This window comes from Hyposmocoma kahamanoa, unplaced genomic scaffold (assembly GCF_003589595.1).
Source record: "Hyposmocoma kahamanoa isolate Upper Pololo Valley unplaced genomic scaffold, ASM358959v1 92, whole genome shotgun sequence".
NCBI classification, from domain to species: Eukaryota; Metazoa; Arthropoda; class Insecta; order Lepidoptera; family Cosmopterigidae; genus Hyposmocoma; species Hyposmocoma kahamanoa.
Genome location: NW_020654748.1, coordinates 19,141,820 through 19,161,786, shown reverse-complemented (window position 1 = coordinate 19,161,786; position 19,967 = coordinate 19,141,820). Strand labels below are relative to the sequence as shown.

Here is a 19,967-nt window from a genome sequence, read left to right as displayed (position 1 = left end):
TGGCTTAACAAATTCGGCGCATGCTAAGCGAAAATTGTTTATGTTAAAAATTAGTGTCTTTCATTCCTTACACATTATGTCGAAGTAGCATAAATTACGTCATTTTGAACTTGTTGATGTTCTAAGTGCTCCTTCAAATTTTGTTGGCTTTGTATTGTCATTCCTGCAACAGTACCCATTCGTAGTTTCTTTGTGTTTTCAAACCGAATTGTAAAAACATATTCAACGTACGTTATTTCGAACAAACTTACCCAAGTATATTAGGATGCTTGAGCTTATTCATGAGCTGTACCTCACGGAGCATGTTGGGCCGGTTCGCCCTTTGCTGGTTCATCTTCAGCACCATCACTTTTCCCGATGTCTTGTGGGTCACCTGGAATTTCAACATGTTACTTTTTAGATTTATAGTAATATGTATATATTATATTATATTTTGCCTCTAGTAAATTTGATACATTTTGTGAACTAAAATAAATTTTTCGAGCATTATATGCCAAAAAACTCCATTTATCACGTCCACTGTAGATTTGCATCGAAACTGCTGGGTTAATAAATTTCTGCAACCATACTCATAAATACAAGCTCACTACATCGAAAATATTTCTTTATAAAATATCTCTTGCAGTTTGAAGATATGACATCCTCTCCACTAGCAAATGAATAGGATTGCAAAGATACATAATTTTGTAGTTAAGTATCTACCGAGTGAACACAACACTAAAGTCAAAAAACTTCAGAAATAGTCGGCGCTTCAATTAAAACACTTATATTTCTATCTGAATTCAGATCTCAAAATGTTGAACAGTTTGCGAACAAATATTTAAAATTTATGTGCAGTGGCAATTAAGATGTTCTTAAATAATATCACAAGACTACGGCTGGTTTGCCTTACGGCGCTTCTGTCAATTTGTACGAGCTTCAGTCTTTATTATGATTGTAAGTAATTGGATTGTGGACGATGCCATGCTCATAATGACGATTTCTTACTGAAAACCTTGGGAAGATTGGGACCAAAACAATATTACTGCAGAGATTTTAAGAATGTCGTGAACACGAGACACAATCATTAAATTCGTACGGTAAATATTTTGGCAACGTGGCTGGTTTAGAATATGATGCAAAAGATGCCAAATGTAATAAAAAAGGAAGGCATGCGTTTGAAAATTAACAAAATCCAAGATGAATTCGATAACACTTGCCATGCCCGCACAAGCCGTAAACAATTGAGAATGTTTACGGGGATCTCCGTGTATCTAGGCCGAGACGTGTTCCAGACTAGATCGGATTTCTAGATTTCTAGTCGGCCGCACGGATTAACCGTTGCGAGCGCCTTTACTTTATTGCGCTCTCTTTCGAAACTGCGTAACAGATTAGTTGCTCGTTTCAGTTCCTGATTTATTCAATACTACTGGCCCGTTTTAGTAAGATTCGTTAGCATTGTTTCTTGATAGACAGTCTTTATTTGACAGAGAGATAAGCAAAAGAGGGCTGACTAGGTTTTAGTATGGAATTGTGTCGGAAACGTCTACACGATTAATGCCAGAAATGGGTAAAAAAGTTCTTTGTATGTATACCATTACGGTCTAGCTCGAACTACAAATAAGTCCCGGCGCCCGTTGGCGATACGGCATGGCAAAAAGTCCTTCAGCATTCGAATGTGCAAGCATACAATGACGTCAATTATGCCGCGGTATCCTTAGGCGTACCGAAGCATATAGTCGCGAAATCGTATTCGCGCCTAGCTACTCTTTAGATCAGTCGTAACGTTGCGAGCTGGTTCATTTCATTACCAGTTGTATATTTTAAAATCTGAAGAAGAGAATCACATTCCGAGAAGGAGGAGATTTTGGGTGAATAACCTTCGAAAGCCTGCTGAAGTATTCCGGATGCTTTCGGCTCGGTATCCCTAGGCATACCGCAGCTTCGTTTTTGTAAAGGCGATCATTACACTTGAAATTTCAACTATAATGTCATACTGTTAAGGTACTTTAGTCTGATAAGTGCACACTCCAGTCATTAGCACCTAAGGAAGTCACAGTCACCACACTTTTAAAGGCGAAATTGGCTTGGATCGGTCAGATAAACTTTTATATTTATGCATTAAGAGCAAATTAGACGTTGTGCGTTTCGCATTAGGCGTCCAACTAAACAGAAAATCTTTTTGAGAACGAATTATTACTATACATGTATTAAGAATATGTTTCGTCTGAACTTCCATATGACTAGTTACATAAATCGTGAACTATTGAAATTCGGACATTAGAAAAGCCATTAAAATACGTTTCGTTTGCATGTGTAACTTAATAAATATTATTGTATATTCAAGGTAAGTTGGAATTTTATCTGGTTTCCGTGTGCCAATAATCTAGATAACGCCAATATATAAATATTGTCTTTTCGATATCATTGTAACCATAAGGCGATACGCTTTAAGATAACGAAATCGATGTTTTTGTCACGTGTAATTACAAAAAGGTGCAATCGACGATATTACGAATGTTTAAATTCCTTTACTTTTCTCGATTTTAGTCTCGACTTTTATGTCACCTTGTACTAAAGTTAAGTACGTCTTAAACCATGCTTTAATTGATAAGGCACTCTTAACACAATGTATTAAGAGTATCTTTTACATTGCAAGCATTGGTTTAATAATCTATTTAAGTTTAGTGCAACTGGACATTAGTCTTTTAGATTACTCGTCTTCGTTTTAGGTTGGGCTTTAGGCGCTTATTTTACTTTGAATTGCTGGTTGCTTTTGCGTTCGCCGTAGTCGTCTCAAACCCGCGTCACTGGGTTTGAGGGGGACGTTCGAGGCATCGGCCTCTTTCGGCGGGGTCGATCGCCACTCGTAGAGACGAGCAGGTCCTGGGGTTGTATAACCTTCGGGTGTCATAACACTTCTTATTTAAGAGCTAGGATCTTGTCCAAGGAGTAATTGCCAACTGCACCAGTTCAACGTCTTAACTTTTGATTTTCTGTTACGACACATAGCGGTCCATTAATTTTCAATTACGCCTTCAAAAACGATTAATTTAAAAAACAAATACCTATATAACAAAACGTTTCCACATTGAGTAACGAATATGTTTATGAATGTGGTGCTGAAGACGAATGGAAAAAATAAAATGAATTGAAAAAAGATCAAATGAGGAAGTTTTGGAAAGGGTTGGGGAGGAGAGAAGTCTTTTGAATGCAATAGAGAGGAGAAGGGGGAAAATGTTTGGACATTTGTTGTGTAATAACGAATTCTCACAAGAGTGATAATTGAGAGGAGAATAGAAGGGAAAAGAAAGAGAGGTTTTCCTCTCCAAGAATGGCGTATGGCGAACAAATAAAAAAGAAGACCAAAGTGAACAGCTATAGAGAGGACAAAGAACTGGCTATGAAGCGTCTGGCTCTTAAATAAGATGATGACAATTGACATATTGTCACAACATATTTCTTTTTTCTAATAATAACTTCAGCAAAACGGTGATATTGTTTTCAATATAAATCTTTTTTTTATGATACCAAGTGACTGGACGAACAAATCACGCGCCAGATGGTAAGTGACAAACCTGTCCCTAACAATTGTAGTGACGCTCAGAGTTTTAAATCGCAATGATTTGAGGGCACTACCACTGCGTCCGTCACCCTGAGACACAAGTTGACAAATTAAATGTGCCTGTCATTTCTCCCTTGTTTAAACTGGTAAAATAATTATTTATAACCTGAGCAGTGTTTTACATATCTAAGTCCTATTCATTATATATTTTAACACGATTTTTCATTTGAAATTCAAAGTATCAAAATAATTTATCGGGGACTCAAATGTTGGCAAGTGTTGTGCCTTCGCTAACGATTCATCAATTTAGTCTTCCCCTCTTGTAGGGTCACAAGTTCAGAGTGGGGAGGGGCGGCGTGAAACAGTCATTTATACCCTTCGGTGTCAAATCCATGGTGTGGAAATGCGAATAGGCAGTTCGATAACGTTGTGGTTATTGGAGGAGAATGTATTATTTTTGGGTGTGTTAGATAGATTTTACTATGGCTATATTTATCCAACTATTAGGTGAGATTTAGGTACAGATGGCAGCATGTCAAGCTACACATACACGGATCTAGTTTCGTTGCACTGGAGGCTTTATTCGAACAAAAGTATATAGCTTGATGTGCTGTTGATTGTACATGGAAGAAGTAGAGATGGGGTTGGGGTCAAAATTTTTAAAAGGTTTTCTGCCTAAACTTGTTTAAAAAATGTATCCAACAAATTATTTTCATTTTTAAGTTGTATTCAATTATTATGGTATACGAGTACTTAAAATGATTTATTGAGTTCTTAGGTTTTCGCGATTGTTACAGATAGGAAATGAAGCTATTTTTCCGGACTTAAATCGCGGATGTTTGTTTTTTCAAACAAGCCAACGTTTTGGGCCCTTTACAGGTCCCACCAGAGTCAACCGTGACCAAGGGAGATGTAAAGGGCCCGAAACGTTGGTTTGTTTGAAAAAAAACAAATATAAGCGATTTAAATCCGGAAAAATAGTTTCATTATAATGATTTGTTAACCTATCTCAATGTTGAATATCCTCTTTGTATAATAAATTAATAATTACAATGAATTATAACAAATTAGTGAAGTAATTTCATACAAAACAAAATGAATCTCATGATAGTAAAAGCGTGAAAATATAGAAAAAAATATTTTAATATTTATATTTTTGAAATAAATAACCAAAACTACAGACCAGGGCCATATAGGTACAGGATATTAACTTTCTATAATACTAAAGCATTGTGCTTATCCTAGCTCGGTTACTTGTATATTACCGTCGCTGCTTACCACACTAACCTACGTAACTTACAATTATGACGAAAATGATTATTTATGTACATCAGAATAGATAATATTCACAATCAACTACGTCAATAACTTTTTTCCGTCAGTAATGCAACTTAAGTTATTCGTGGTTAAGGGGACATTAAGAATTGCCATTGACGTGAATTGAGACGCGTTGTTACCTCGCGGCTATATCGCTTATTGTAACACTGAAAACCGTAGCACAAACATTATGATATTTATTATCAATATAAAAATTACGCAGTGTCAATACTACACGCATTCAAAGATAAACAAACATACGTTAAAGCGTTCACCAAACAATTCAGTGTCTTTTGACGTTGACAATTCGATGTTCAAAATTGTACCTATGTATTTTGTGTTTCTTTATATAGGAGGAAGTGTCGATGTGTCCATATAACCATATAACGTAAATTTCAACTGATTTGCCAAAGAAGTTACATTCTACAACTCAGTGATAGGTACTGAACAAAATATTTGACAAAGGATTTGACGCATACCGGCTACATCGGCTTCCTTTCAAACATCCATTCAGATGTTTACAGTAAGAGTTGACCTCCTTATGATTATTACTGTGTTCCGTTTTTGTGGAGTAAGGGTTCTGGTGAAATTACAGGCACATGGGTCTTGTAAACTTATGTATCAGGATGACCGGCGCAGTTGTAGTGACACTTAGATGGTTGCTATTTCAAGCTCTGATCGGCACTGCAACTGTTGTGAATAAGTGTGTCGCTTACCACCAGACGCACGACTTGTTCGTCCCGTCACTTAGTATTATAAAAAAAAATCTGAATGTGCGAAATTCAATACCGAGTATTTCATTGGTCAAAATGTATACATTTTGTGATGACATTGGGCCAATATACGATTTGTCGGTTTTGCGAAGTTTCTTTTAAATCCTGTTCGTGACGAATTAGGTAGTTTTGATATAGGCCCTATTCAGAAAGACATTGATGTAACTTTGGTCCTACCAAGAATTCTAAAACAGCCCACAAATCTCGTAAAGTTTTCTCTGCAAAAACGCGTAACGCATATAGATTGATAGGAATTTAGGTAAATATAAGTGGAAAACGAAAAGAATTGCGACGCAATAGCGTCTACAAAGACTGGTGAGATGTGTAAAGAACCATCGTTAGTTCGTTAACCGTGTTAACCGTGTCAAGTGGTTGGTCGGTATTAAAGAGAAGTGTAAAGAATTGAAGTAGGAATCTCCTCACTAACTTGTATATCGGACATTTTGGTTGCAACTCTGGAGGACGTTACAATCTTATTTTGTTTTCAAAACCCTACATTCTTCTACAATCTACACATAATATTTACATATCGACACTGGAAAGATACGCGATAGGAGACGTTTTACCTTTCCAGCTATACGTCCATACGAAAATAATTGATAGAAGGAAATTGACACAAGAAAATGCTAAACCATATGCCACCCTGAAAAAAAATTACCTAATACAAGTTTTAGGTGAGTTAGTAAAGCTCCTTGTGAAAGAGTTCGTCCACGGAAGTACTGCCACCTAACTTATTTTTGCCGCCAAGCAGGAATGTGAGCATACTGTGTTCTGATTTCGAAGGGTAAGGGTGTTGGTGAAATTACAGACACATGGGACTTCTCAACTTGAGCCTCAGGGTGTCGGGCGTAGTGCTAGTGTCCCTCAGATCTTTGTCATTTAAAGCTCTGAGTGGTACTGCAACTGTTATGTACAGGCGTGTCGCTTACCACCAGGCGTACGACATGTTGGTCCCGTCACTTATAAAAAAAATATAACACTTAGTCAGGAGAGAAATAACTATGATGCAGTATTGTTTGTATTTAAAATTCAAATTCACTTTGTAAATCTCATACGCAAGATTCAATGAATTCGACCTAACCAATATGTTTTGTAAGAATTCATAAATAATGTAAGTTATAAAATGTAAGTCGTAAGTTGCACAACTTACAAAGTAAATAAAATCTTCATTATAATATTAGATCATTCTGAATTTGATTTTGTTTAATTTATTTTTACATATATAAACAAAATTTCACACAATTAACAAGATATAGAAAGCCATAATCTGGTGTTAATTTATATGGTATAAAATAAGAATAATCAATAAAGTTAAGCTTATTAACTTAAAGTTTTCTCTTGCTATTACCGATGTTTTCTGTAAATTTCTCCTTGCTTTTGTTAAGTATTTTATTTTCGAAATTTTTAAGGAAATTTGTTAATGGATTTCAATACTCGTATTTATATTAATGTAATTATTCCGTATATATTATTGTAATTACCCCAAAATATATTAAATTAAATCTTTATTTCGTAAAAATTGCAAATTAAGTCAATTCGCGCTGAATTCGACTTTTCGTATTGTTACTAACGCAAATACCGTCCGGTCAACGTTCATTGTCAATTTTTTCAATCATAAATAAATAACATAATCTGAATTTATAAAACATGTATAAATTTATACAACACATTGATATTTTGCAGGCACTTTAATACTAACCCATACTGGGTGGCATTTTATTAATGTTTGTTACTTTTAATAGATTATCTGTCATTTATTATCATAAAATCAATCTTCCATTTTTAGAAAAACGATCAGTGTGTGTGTTAAGGCGTGATTATGGTTGTGATGTCAGAAATAAGTATTATCTTTTTTACTCCTTTTATATAATAGGTTTGTCTAAGCCATTTTGTTCACATAGTTCCCTAGGAATCATTAGATGGCATTGATCAATGTTATCTAAACTCTGAATCGCGGTGTTAAAATTTTACCTCAAATTTAAATAAAACTTGGAGCAACGTTTTGGATTTATTGTATACAAATTGGCGACGTCATTTAAACATCAAAGAACACCCACTGCATTCCTGATTTCTAATGTTATTTTAGGTCCGTTTTCACATTTGACTTTTCATGTCATTTTTAAAGTTAATGAAAAGCATTTTTTTGGCACATTTCAATTGCTCTATATTTATAACTTAACCCTCTTTTACGTAAACATCATTGTGCTTTCATCCACATTGTTTTTAAATCCTATAACAATACGTACGCACCAATGCTCGTCGTTTTTCCTACGTTACACCATACAATCTTCTGACCAATGTCTCTTGACATGTACACCGTAGTAGCCGGCCACATCGTGTGGGAGTAGAGCACAGTTAGGCGCCATTCTGGATGCGATTTGTTTGCTTCGGAATTAGGCAGGTTTGGAGTACCGTGGGAGTCCGAGGTGTCGAAATGCCGTTATCATTATATACAAGTTGCTTCTAGCGTTTATTCTATCGCATGTTTGTGATTAAAACAGGAATAGGTAATTTGTTCACATGTTAATAATATTGTTCTTCTCCTGACAATGCAACTTAACTTCGGTTTAGCAATTCACGTCATGAGCTACGTAGTTGTAAATCTAAATCAACGAACGCGATATATTCATACTAAAGTTGCAACGAATAATCGGTTATTATTCGGTATTCGGCTTATTCTTATTATTATATTAAAAACAGGAGAAATAAAACAGAAAAATACACAGTAAATCTCATGTAACTCGTACAAATGGTGAACATTATTTTTTATAATATGAAGTGACGGGACGAATAAGTCTTGCGCCTGATGATAAGCTACACGCCTGTCCATAACAATTGCGGTGCCACTCAGAGCTTTAAATCGCAAAGGTCTGAGGGGCATTGCGCCCATCACCCTGAGACATAAGTGACAAGTCCCATGTGCCTGTAATTTTACTGGAACAAAACTGAAACGTAGTAAAGCTGGCATTACTGCTTGGCGGCAGAAATAGGTAAGGTGTTGTGGTTCCCTGGACCAACTCTTTCACAAGGAGCTCTACTGCTCTAAAAAAGTTCGCGATTTTCCGCTTCTTTAACTACAACGAAAATGTAACATAGTTAAAATCGAGTTCTTAGGTTTCTCGATTTTTACACATGGGAATTGAAGTTTTCTTTAATTTTTTCGGATCGCGTATATTTTTTATTTAAAAGTTTACTGCGTTTATTTTTGCCGTATGCATTTACGATCAGAGCAGTTTCAAATACTCTATTACACTTGTAGAATGAAACGTTCTTAAGTGACTTTAAACATATCTAACATAGTCATACATAATTGTAACTTTTCAATGAAAAAAAAACCGACCTGAAAAGTACGCTTATCGGCTTTTTTCGATTTCCATGAGAGTCCCTCATCGGATTCTGACTTCTTGGTGACAATGTGACTGTTACGGACTCCTTGGCAGATTTTTATTCTATTTTTTCTGGTTGTCATGATGACGGTGATTTGTTGATTACACGTATTGTGTCAAGTCAAAAACCGACTTCCAAACGAATCCGGAACAGTTTCATCAGCACCTGAGACCACATCGACACTACTCTTTCAAACAAATAGAATTTTCAAAATCGGTCTACAATTGATGGAAAAATCGGTGAGTACACTGATATGCCTATAAAATTTGAGGATTTTCCTCGATTTCCATGGGATCCACTCATCAGATTCTAACTTGGTGACAATGAAACTACCACGAGAGTGCAACCTTTCAAACAAAAAAAGAATTTTCAAAATCAGTAAATATACATAAAACATACATACAGCCGATCGTATAACCTTCTCGTTTTTTGAAGTCGGTTAAAATAAATATATAGACGTAATATAATAAGTACACGATATATTGTAGACGTCACGCAAACGTAAAGCGACAAAACACGAGAGTATAGTCTAAATCAATGTCAATTTTCAAGACAAGAGTAGCGTGAAAAACGTCGATTTAAAGTGTAACTTTAAACTATAATGCAATACTTACATTTTACAACAATGGTAATAAAGTGAATTGAATAAACTAGTACAATTATGAATATTATAAAAATATGTAGGTGCAAAATATGGCCAAGTTTAGAAAAACGAACAAGTAGAACCTTCGGAATTTCCGCAAAAAATATAAAAATATTGAAAGTAAGTGCAAAATATAAAGCACGTAGAAATTGATACCGTCACTAAAAGAAATAGTAAATTTTTGGGAAATTATCATTATATGTTCTGGAATTAAGTCTAAATTCCAAAAAAAAAGCGAAAATGAGAAGGCGAGTTTAGTTCACTGACGGTAGCGTTTTCAACGAGTGATACACATAAATATACAACAACAGTGACTATGTGCAAATCTACAGTACCTTATCCTTAATCTTTTGGTATGCAGTTTATTTAAACAACTCGTTTAAAAGGACTTATGCTGTATTAATAATTTTTTACTCGTAAAAAATAACTGATGCCTATTGACATATAATAGAGAAATAGTTATAATATTTAATTAGTTAGCGATTCATTGATCACTCACAGATAACACCCAGATCCCACAAAGGCATTTAGCCAGTGTGAAACAAACGAGTATACAAGAAGTACTTATCGTCCCGAAACCAGTTGCACATATGTAAATCGCTCGAAATGTCTAAAAAGAAAAAAAATATTACGAAATCTGGAACTTGTCGAGTATTTTCTTTAATGAAAAATAGACGAGACTTGGCCACAATTTCACCTGATGTTAAGCGACGATTCTGTTGAAATTATCACACACGAGTTTTTTATTTTTCTTTCACAATACTGCTTTAAATTTTATCATGACATTGAAATGATAAGTTATGAAAATGACTTGTGTATGTCAAATTGAGTAATAGATTTTATATTTAGAAATTGTTCGTAAAATGCATCGAGTATATAACCAGAAATAGAGACGAAATTCAATTTCATCGTTTGAAAATTAATCTGCCAAATAATTACGGTGCCAACTGCGCTCCGATTGGCCAGCCCGAATTCGAAACAATTGACGGGTGTCGTCGTGAAGTGATTCAAAACGACCCGTTTAACTTGAGCTTTGCTATGATGGACGAAAGTTGAAAAATTACCTATTTAATAATTAATTACCGATGAAATGTCATTCTGTTTGTTTTGTAATTAGATGTTTTGCTGTTTTTCCCACACCACCGAATGGAACAGCCCCCATTGTTACGGATATTATTTTTATTACAATAAATACAGAATGTTTTTGGAATATACGGAGACGTACACACAGGTCAGTTGTTGGCGCTTTCTAAACGTTGGCTGATACACTGCCGTGTTTCTAGAGGTTTTATAAATGTGTGATAATGGTAAATGTGCCTAGCCTCTGAGTTAAAATTAAGTGTTTTTGCTGACAATATTTTGTCTCTACGTACTATAATTTTAAATTACAATATTTTACATTCATATCCTTCATAGCCTTTCATTGCTACGATCCTTACACACACACATATGTCGCGTCGTCAACATACAACAATTTTAATATATATTTATATTTTAAATTCAAGAAGCTTGAATCACAATTAACCAATACTTTGCAATGAGACAGTGAAACAGTGTGACAAATAATGTGACATCGATAAGGACGCTTTTCCATCGACTGGCTTTACCTCTTGATATCTTACATTGAGACATATGGGAATATACAGCCAAACAGAATTGTGCACTGCGGCGTAGGCCACAAGGTAATTCGACATATTTACTGTTATTAACATAATCAAACTTTACTAGCCATAAATAAGCGAGTATGTTCTTAAAAGAAGGTCTCAACCTAGCTTGAGTGTCGTTTATTTCTGACACATATTTGTACTACATTACTATGTCACATAAGCAAGTAAACATACCGCTGTATAATTATTATTATTATTCTGTACCGATAATGTTACCTTTACAACAATTCTAATCAACAGTCATCATTATATAAAAATATATACATACGTACATACACAAAATACATACACGAAATTTAAATATGTGTCACAAAATGAACACTATAACGAAAATAAATATTTAACTAATTTCCGTGGTAATTTTTATTATTCAATATTCGAGTATTGTATAGTGAAATATTATTCAATAATTACACGGTAATATACTTGAATATTTAAATAATTAAAATGGCCACGGAAATTAGGTAGTGGACACTAGTCCGAGAATGACCGTTGAATGTTTTTGTGAATTTCGAGACATGAGATTTTAAAGCCACTGACATCACTTAGATATTAGAGATTTTGAATGTGTAATTAATTTATGTAGAAAATATGACAAAAATCCTACACAATATACATACATGCACATTTAGCAGAACAAAAAGAAAGTGAGAATACAAAATATTAGTAACGTTTATATTTAAATAAATAAATAAATAACGCACACACTTAACATAGCCCCGCACTAGGGAAACCCTGTGTCGCGGGTGTCATGGACACTCACATAGACGACCACAAATTACACCCAAACTCACGAGAGAACTAATTGTAGGCCATACAACTATTTCTCCCGGCCCGGGAATCGAACCTGGAACCTCTGCGTGGCAGTCCGGCATGGTAACCGTTCGGCCACTGAGGCGGTTAAATAAGTAAAGTAAGGTAAATAATAAGAATTAGATATACACAAAGCAGCAATTACATTGACATCATTTCACATCGGCTTAGTATAAAAAGACTTATAATAAAAAAAATAAAATAAAAAGAGTTATTGAAGAAAATAAAACAAACTGCAATTTTTTTCAAGATTTTATGACATAACAGGGAAGTTACTCTCGAAGTACAAAATGTGTAGTTATGGCCGTTTTCTTTTTTCTATGGACTACCTGGAAGGCCGTCAACGAAAAGACGGACTCGTACGAAACTGTCAAACGGGCCCTTTAGAAACTGTCAAATTGCGTTGTCATACATTCTTATTTCTAGTCCCGATCGAAATTGAATTGTAGGTCATACATAGTGGCAAAACGGTCGTAAGTACGGATTTCGTGCTTCGAGAGTAGTGCAAGTGGCGTAGCGTGGGGGTGCAGAGGGGGCAATAGCCCTAACTACTCAATATTATATTTTTTTTAATTTAAAATTAGCAAATAATTTCCACTAATTGAGAAAACGATATTCTGAACAACACAAAGGTGCCGACGGCAGGCGAACATAAATACACAATGGAATCGAGCCTGCCCGAACGTACTACATTTGTAATCGTGAAAATTTAAGGTTGGCCCCGGCCGGCAATAATCGACGCTACGCCACTGAGTAGGGCCCCAAAAATGGCTGAAAATTAAAGAACCGTAAGGGATTAACATTGGCCAAGTGAAAGTTTAATAAATTTCAAGTTTACGAAATTTACAAAAACGAAAAATCGACATGTACCGCTCGACAAACCTGTACATGTTAGTGGGAAATTAAAACAAATGAATGAACAAATGTCAGGCGACTAACTTATTATTTTCAAATTAGATGGTAAAAACAAAAAAATAACCGGTCAGACTTTTGAAAAAAGAAACACTCATTATTATAGGGATTTTTTAGTGTCCCGTTACAAGCAACCGGTGTGTATTACGTAAGTTGACTTTATGTGCATAAGTAATTCGTCCTTTAACCAAATTGCACAATATTTTCTCAATACGATATTTTTAAATTTGTCGTGTAACCAAACCGACACTAGCGGTTCGCGCAGACGCGAACTAAATTTATTACACCTGTCGCTTTCATTTTCAATAAGAAAGAAAAAGATTTTATTTTAGTTTCAAGTTGTCAAATTACTCACCGTCACATCGAATATAATTTTAGACGGCACGCATCTTTTTTTTATGATATCAAGTGACGTACGTCCATTTTACCTCGAAAGGTCTATTTTGATAAAGTATGAACAAAAAAAAAGACTACATAGTTCGACACCGAATTATAACCATTGTGATGTAAATAATTTTCTTAACAATTATAATAATAATAATAATAATAACGCTCACACTCAACATAGCCCCGCACTAGGGAAACCCTGTGTCGCGGGTGCCATGGACACACACATAGACAACCACAAATTACACCCAAACTCACGAAAGAAATAAATGTAGGCCATACAAATATTTCTCCCGGCCCGGGAATCGAACCTGGGACCTCTGCGTGGCAGTCCGGCATGGTAACCGTTCGGCCACGGAGGTAGTTAATTATATGCAACGATAGTGAGAATAACAATTATATTATATAATTATTACCACATAAAAATGATTAATTTTGAAATTATAAGTAGGAGAGGCGGTGCTATTGTTACAATCGTCACTTGCCACATTAAGAGACGTAATTTCCAATTATGACGAAAATGATTATTTACATCACAATAGATAAAATTCAGAATCATCTATGTCAATAACTTTTTCTGTCAGCATTGCTACTTATGTTACCAAGTGATGGGACGAACAAGTCGTGCACCTGGTAAGCTACACGCCTATCCATAACAGTTGTAAAACCACTCAGAACTTGAAATTGCAAAGATCTGACGAGCACTACCACTGCGCCCGTCCACCTGAGACATAAGTTGACAAGTCTCATCATGTGCCTGTAATATCACCAACACCCTTACCATTGAAAACCGGAACGCAGTAATGCTAACATTAGTGCTTGGTGGCAGAAATAAGAAAGGCAGTACTTCCCTGGACGAACTGGAGTTAGTAGCAGTTGAGCTTCTTGTGAGAGTTCATCCAGGGAAGTACTGCCACCTCATCTATTTCTGCCGCCAAGTAGTAATGTCAGCGTTATTGTGTTCGGATTTTGAAGGGTAAGGGTGCTGGTAAAATTACAGGTACATAGGACATGTCAACTTATGTCAAGAGCTGAGTGGCACTGCAACTGTTATGGACAGGCGTGTAGCTTACGGCGGCGTGTCCCGTAACTTGATATAAAAAAAAACTCTATCACAAGAAGCTCAACTGCTTCTATGTAACATGAGTGCATTTATAACTAACTGTCATAATTTGACAACCCTAAACATACACCTTCTATCCATAAATAGTGAAAGAGACAGATGAATTGAAGGCTATTTCGCTTATTTGCACGTCTTGACGCCGTTGTACTAAACGCTAATTTCATAAGCACGACGACGTTTTATTAGCCGCTGAATGTGAGACATCGTCACGCGTTGTAAAACTTGTAAAGTTGATAAAATGGCACGACACATAAAAACTGAGTACTCATCATGCTGCAGCGTAATTTTTTTACGAAATATAAATTTTTGTGAATCTGGGTTTATTCTGATCATGAACTGAAATTTATTTTCAAGTTGAAACTTCCATTTTAATTTTTACGATGTTTTGATAAGATTCCAAATCCCCTGTACGACGTCAGCAATCTCACTTATCGAATAACACAATGCAGCTGAGATTGTAAGAAATGGGAGAATTGTGAAGCCAACGATGAAGCGAACAAAAAATACGCATAACGTTTCGGTACTATAAGTTATTTATGAGGAGAAAGAAACTTTTTTGTTTTGTCTGGCCAAATGGCGGTGATTCTATGAGGTATAGTTGTAAGAAAAGTCCAATAATAGTGACGTGTTCAGTAACTCTGATATTTACTAAGCTTCTGGCAGTTGACTGTTACCACCGGCAGATGAGATTACCATCCGAAGGTTTGGTCGAAATTTCTCAGCCTGCTTTCAAGCGGCAATCGCCTCAATCCATATTGATTATAACTTACATGCTTAGGAATAATTTTAGGTTATATAAATTATAATTATTATTTTTATTACTGGTTTTGAAATTTTTTTCTTTAAAAATAACTGTTATTTTTTTAAGGTTTAGGTATTTTTATTTATTTAGTAATACTAATATAAATAAGTATACTTTATTACAGGATCACATTGGTACTATTTACATTTTAAGACAGCTATATAATACATGGAAGCAATAAATACTTTGACTTCACGAGTACGTTCTCTGATGTGAACGGCAGTACGGCAAACATATGAGCACAAAGCGTTCTACAACGCGTGCTGACAAGTTCCCGGCGTTAGTGCTGCTACAGCCAAATTACAAGATTGCTGAAATACTTTCTAAAGCGGTTCTTCGTAAGCTAAGACCACAGAACAATAAATACAGTAGAAATGGTTAGTCAGCGTCTAACACGTGCCAACATTAGGTCTCGAAAGACTTACTTGAGATCAGTCTGCCATTTTCGCTTTGTATGGTATGGTTGTGTCATTCTTCTGCGCAAATTCTCTAAAATCGCAGAAAAATGCCTTATTGTGTTGTTTTGGAGCGCAAAAATGATTGCCGCACCGAAAATATAACCCGTAGTAATATTCTTATTTTTAATATTTTTTTAATTTTCTGTTTATCGAATTGATTAAGATGTTAATAATTCGTCGTAGTCCAGCTATCGGCCGCAAGATGGCAGCACGTTGAATAAAAGTTCAATTTAAAAACGTCATAGCTTGCAATAAAGGCATTATTGAACTTTCAACGATATAGCGACTGGGTAAAGTTTAAACTATATTAATAATCCCGAATTTGTTACATCTTTTTAAATTAGAAACTATAACCAATTATTATCAAGATTTCGTAATGCATATCATATGTTTGTTTGCGTTTTGCACTTCTAATGTTTTTTTTTGTTCCGTGACTAAGACAAACTAGACAGTTACTATAACAAAGTTAGTAAATTTTTCATTCGTATCGTACAGGGTGTATCATGATTGGACTGAATCCAAGTTTCCCAAATGCCACAATGCCTTTTGACAACTCTTTTGGAGCGCAGTGCGTATGAAAGTTTTATTGACTATATTTCGTCTGTAAAGTAAGAGACGTTATGAAGAAAATGTGATCGTGATTCGAGACACTTATCTTTATTGCCGACTGTTATATTATATGCATTTGATGTCAATGTTATTTGGGTTGCCGAGCTGTTCATATTAAATGGTGCTTATAAATCAAACCTTGAAGAGCACAACTTGAAATGCTTAATTTTCGTTTTTAATTTTATATAGAAACAATAATTTATTTACGTTGACGTATCCTTCGTCTGTGAATAAATCAGGAGTGCATAATTTTGGATTGCAATCTAGTTTTATACGTTGTGATCTCTATCTATTTTGTGTTCTATGTATCTCAGCACAGAGTTCTAAAAAACAGATCTCAAAAGTTCGTGGAGTTACATTTGCCAAGTTTTATTGAAATCGGTTACCGGAACGTGCACAAAACCGGATTCATTCCCTAGTTTGCCACCCTTAGAGGTGGAATATTTTCTTCAAATTTAAATGGGACTGGGGTACCCTGTTTCCAGCAAAAAAGAAACGTCAAAATCGGTTCACAAATTATGTCACAAGTTATCGCGTAACATACATAAAAAAAAAATACATTCGAATTGTGAACTTCCTCCTATTTTGAAGTCGGCTAATAAAATGAATGCGGCGCTTCAAAACGCGTACAAATCCGTTAAGTAATTCTAAGTAACCGAGCCCCGTGCTATCTTCTTAGCGTCTCAAACGTGCTAGATGTGATCACGTTTCTGGTGAAAATTTCCATAATTGAAGCTCAAAGCTCGTCCCACGTAATAAGGGTTTCCTTTGACCCGGAGAGTTTAAACTTCAGGGCATCGTAATGCGCTGTCCGAATATGGTGAATAAAGATCCTATCTGGTGTTTCACACGGTCCTGGCGAGATTTACGGGGCTTCTTGAATACAGCCTGTTGGTAATTGTTGAGCTTGTTGCAAGCTGTACAGCTAGAGTGCAAAGGGTGAAGTGGTCCCGGGTGCGTACATGGCTTTCCGCTTACAATACGCCCAAGGAGACAGGAATTAGGTTCACTAAACGAACTTGGAGCCAAAATAACTGATAGAAATATCATACAAATTTTAATGGAATTAACTTAATTCCAGAGGCAATTCGGAAGTTGATAAACGTCATGGTGATGTAAACAATGCATTTGACTACCTCGGTAGCCTAGCGGTTAAACGTATATTACACTACCCAATATCATGGGACCCTAAATCTTAGGGAGGTGTAATAAAAGTGGGAGTTAGGTTTCTTAATTAGGGCGTCCAAGGGCGACCTGATTTTCAAAGCCATGCAGCTAGGATAGTGTAATAACACTTAACCCTTCGAAAACTTAAACGTTCCTCGTAGAGTGCCTAGTGTGGGGACCCTATTGCCAAATCATTTGTTTTATCTAGTGGCCGAACTAATCTCGGAAGGTATGCCCCTTGAACAGACTCATGCATTCATACAATGACTTGACTGTGACCAGAGACAGTGTCATATACATCTTTTATGTAGCGAACACTAAATAATTTATTCGCATGTCCAAGCAATTGTTTCAATCTTAAATCTTTTATAATAGACTATAGCTGTAATTTTTTATGTTTTTTCAATAATTACTTTAGATTATTCTTTGTATCTCATTGGCTAACTCTAAATGTTTAGTGCTGTATACACCTGTAGCGACTTGGCACCTCGTATGGTGAACTTATGTATATTTATTTCTAAGATTGTTTTGTGTTAAGTTGATGGTGTATCTTTAAATAAATAAATAAAGCTGCCTACACCTTTGTTCCACTTTTTGACGATCGACACGTGTTGATCTACAAAAATACGATTTCGATCGTTAGTCCGAACACATACGTTGATCGAAAAAAAAATCAAATTTATGAGAAAGAACTCAAAAATGTGTACATTTGCGAGATTATATTAATACCACTGTGAGAGACACAAAGGCAAAGTTTCAGAGGTATACCTACTCTTTTCTACATACTTGCTGGTCTCTTAAACATAAACGAAAACAGTGAAACCAGAAACAGAACCTACTTTAAAATTTATTACACAGTGTTATTATTATTAAACAACACTCAATTATAACTTCAGAGCAAATAAATTACGACTGCGCACGTATTATGAGTTAGTAGTCTAGCACACGTGTCAATGAAATAGAACAGAAACTTTAATTATTACCAATATCCCCATGCTCTATCTATGTTAAACAATAAGGCATCTTTCAACCATACTAGTACATAATGTTGCAATGTATAACAGCGTGATAAAAGGTGTAATTATCAAATACATTTTGTTGCACAGCACCTTCTATTGTTTCAGCGTTATCTTTATAAGCCTTCTTTTTATAGCCCTCTATAATTATTATCTTCAGTTATATGGACTTTTGTTAACATGCTGGTGATATTCTGTTTTGAAGTTTATATCACCGAAACTTGCAACAAAAATATAAAAGTACACAATATTATCATTATTGTGTTAGTTTGTTCGTATGGAGAACTTGCTCTTATCGAGAAACTTAGTTGGGGGTTGGCTATGGCAGTAAAATTGCTATCTAATACACGGGATATCACGATATACTCAGTTGAAAGTACTATTGTTAAAGAGCACCGTATTCTTAGCGTAGAGTGCATCATAGCTAAATGAAATTCTGTTTTAATCAGGTGTTCATGGGTTCTTTTTATCTGGTTTTATTTTGTTCGATACATACGACAAATCGTCATCAACGCATAAAGGTACGTCATTTCGCTGAGACGGTCGCTACTATGGTACAGCGACGCATGTTCGCTGTCACAGGTGTAGGAGACAAGTGTTGTCCAAACTATCACAGCTCTGCTCCACAAACTAAACGATATATTAATGAGTGAAATTAAATTAACAACTAGGGCGCAATTTAAGTAAGTCAATATATATGAATGCATCAAAACTTTCTACTTGAAGATTAAGTAGTGTTTTAATGTTTACGTGGTCTACAGTATTGGTACAATGTTATTCGAAGACTCAATGTCTCAGACACAGTTAACGTAAATATGAACAAACGATGTCTACAAATAGTGGAACAACATTCTCTTGGGACAGTTTTCTCGGTTTTGTATTTCAAATATAGGTAATATTTTTGTAAATAAAAATAATACTACTGCCTTTGACTATAATGAATAAATGAACAACAAGATTGGTGAACTCAACCTTTTTGAGAAAATCCTCTCCAAAAATCTTTCGCTAAGAATGCCATGAGGATAAAGTATACCAAGATTCGCTAATGGTCAGAAGCGTATTTGTTACGGTTCGTAACATCTAGTAAAGTGAGGAAGAATAATTATGTTACTTATATACCATATATTCGTTAAATACGTCATGATTTTAACCAGGTTTACTGTTAAAGTTGCCGTAGATAAACTGGACAAAATAAAGTAGTAGTGGCGAAGGATCCAAAGAACATGATTGCCAGCGGCTTGCCTTAAAAAATATTCTCCAACTTAGTAGAAATTATTGAACTGAAAATGATTGGTTCAGCAGCAATCACTAGCTTGCTCATCGAAGTCCTCAAAAAATGCATATTGTTA

General features: G+C 35.3%; 1 protein-coding gene across 1 annotated transcript in view; it reads right to left on the bottom strand.

Annotated features, from left to right (window-relative positions):
- Window positions 1–19,967, bottom strand: part of LOC113236931 — a 124,531-nt gene that overhangs the window by 18,896 nt on the left and 85,668 nt on the right. The window contains exon 2 of the mRNA XM_026473157.1: window positions 252–373. Coding sequence (XP_026328942.1) covers window positions 252–373 — 122 coding nt within the window. The remainder of the gene's footprint in view (window positions 1–251; window positions 374–19,967) is intronic.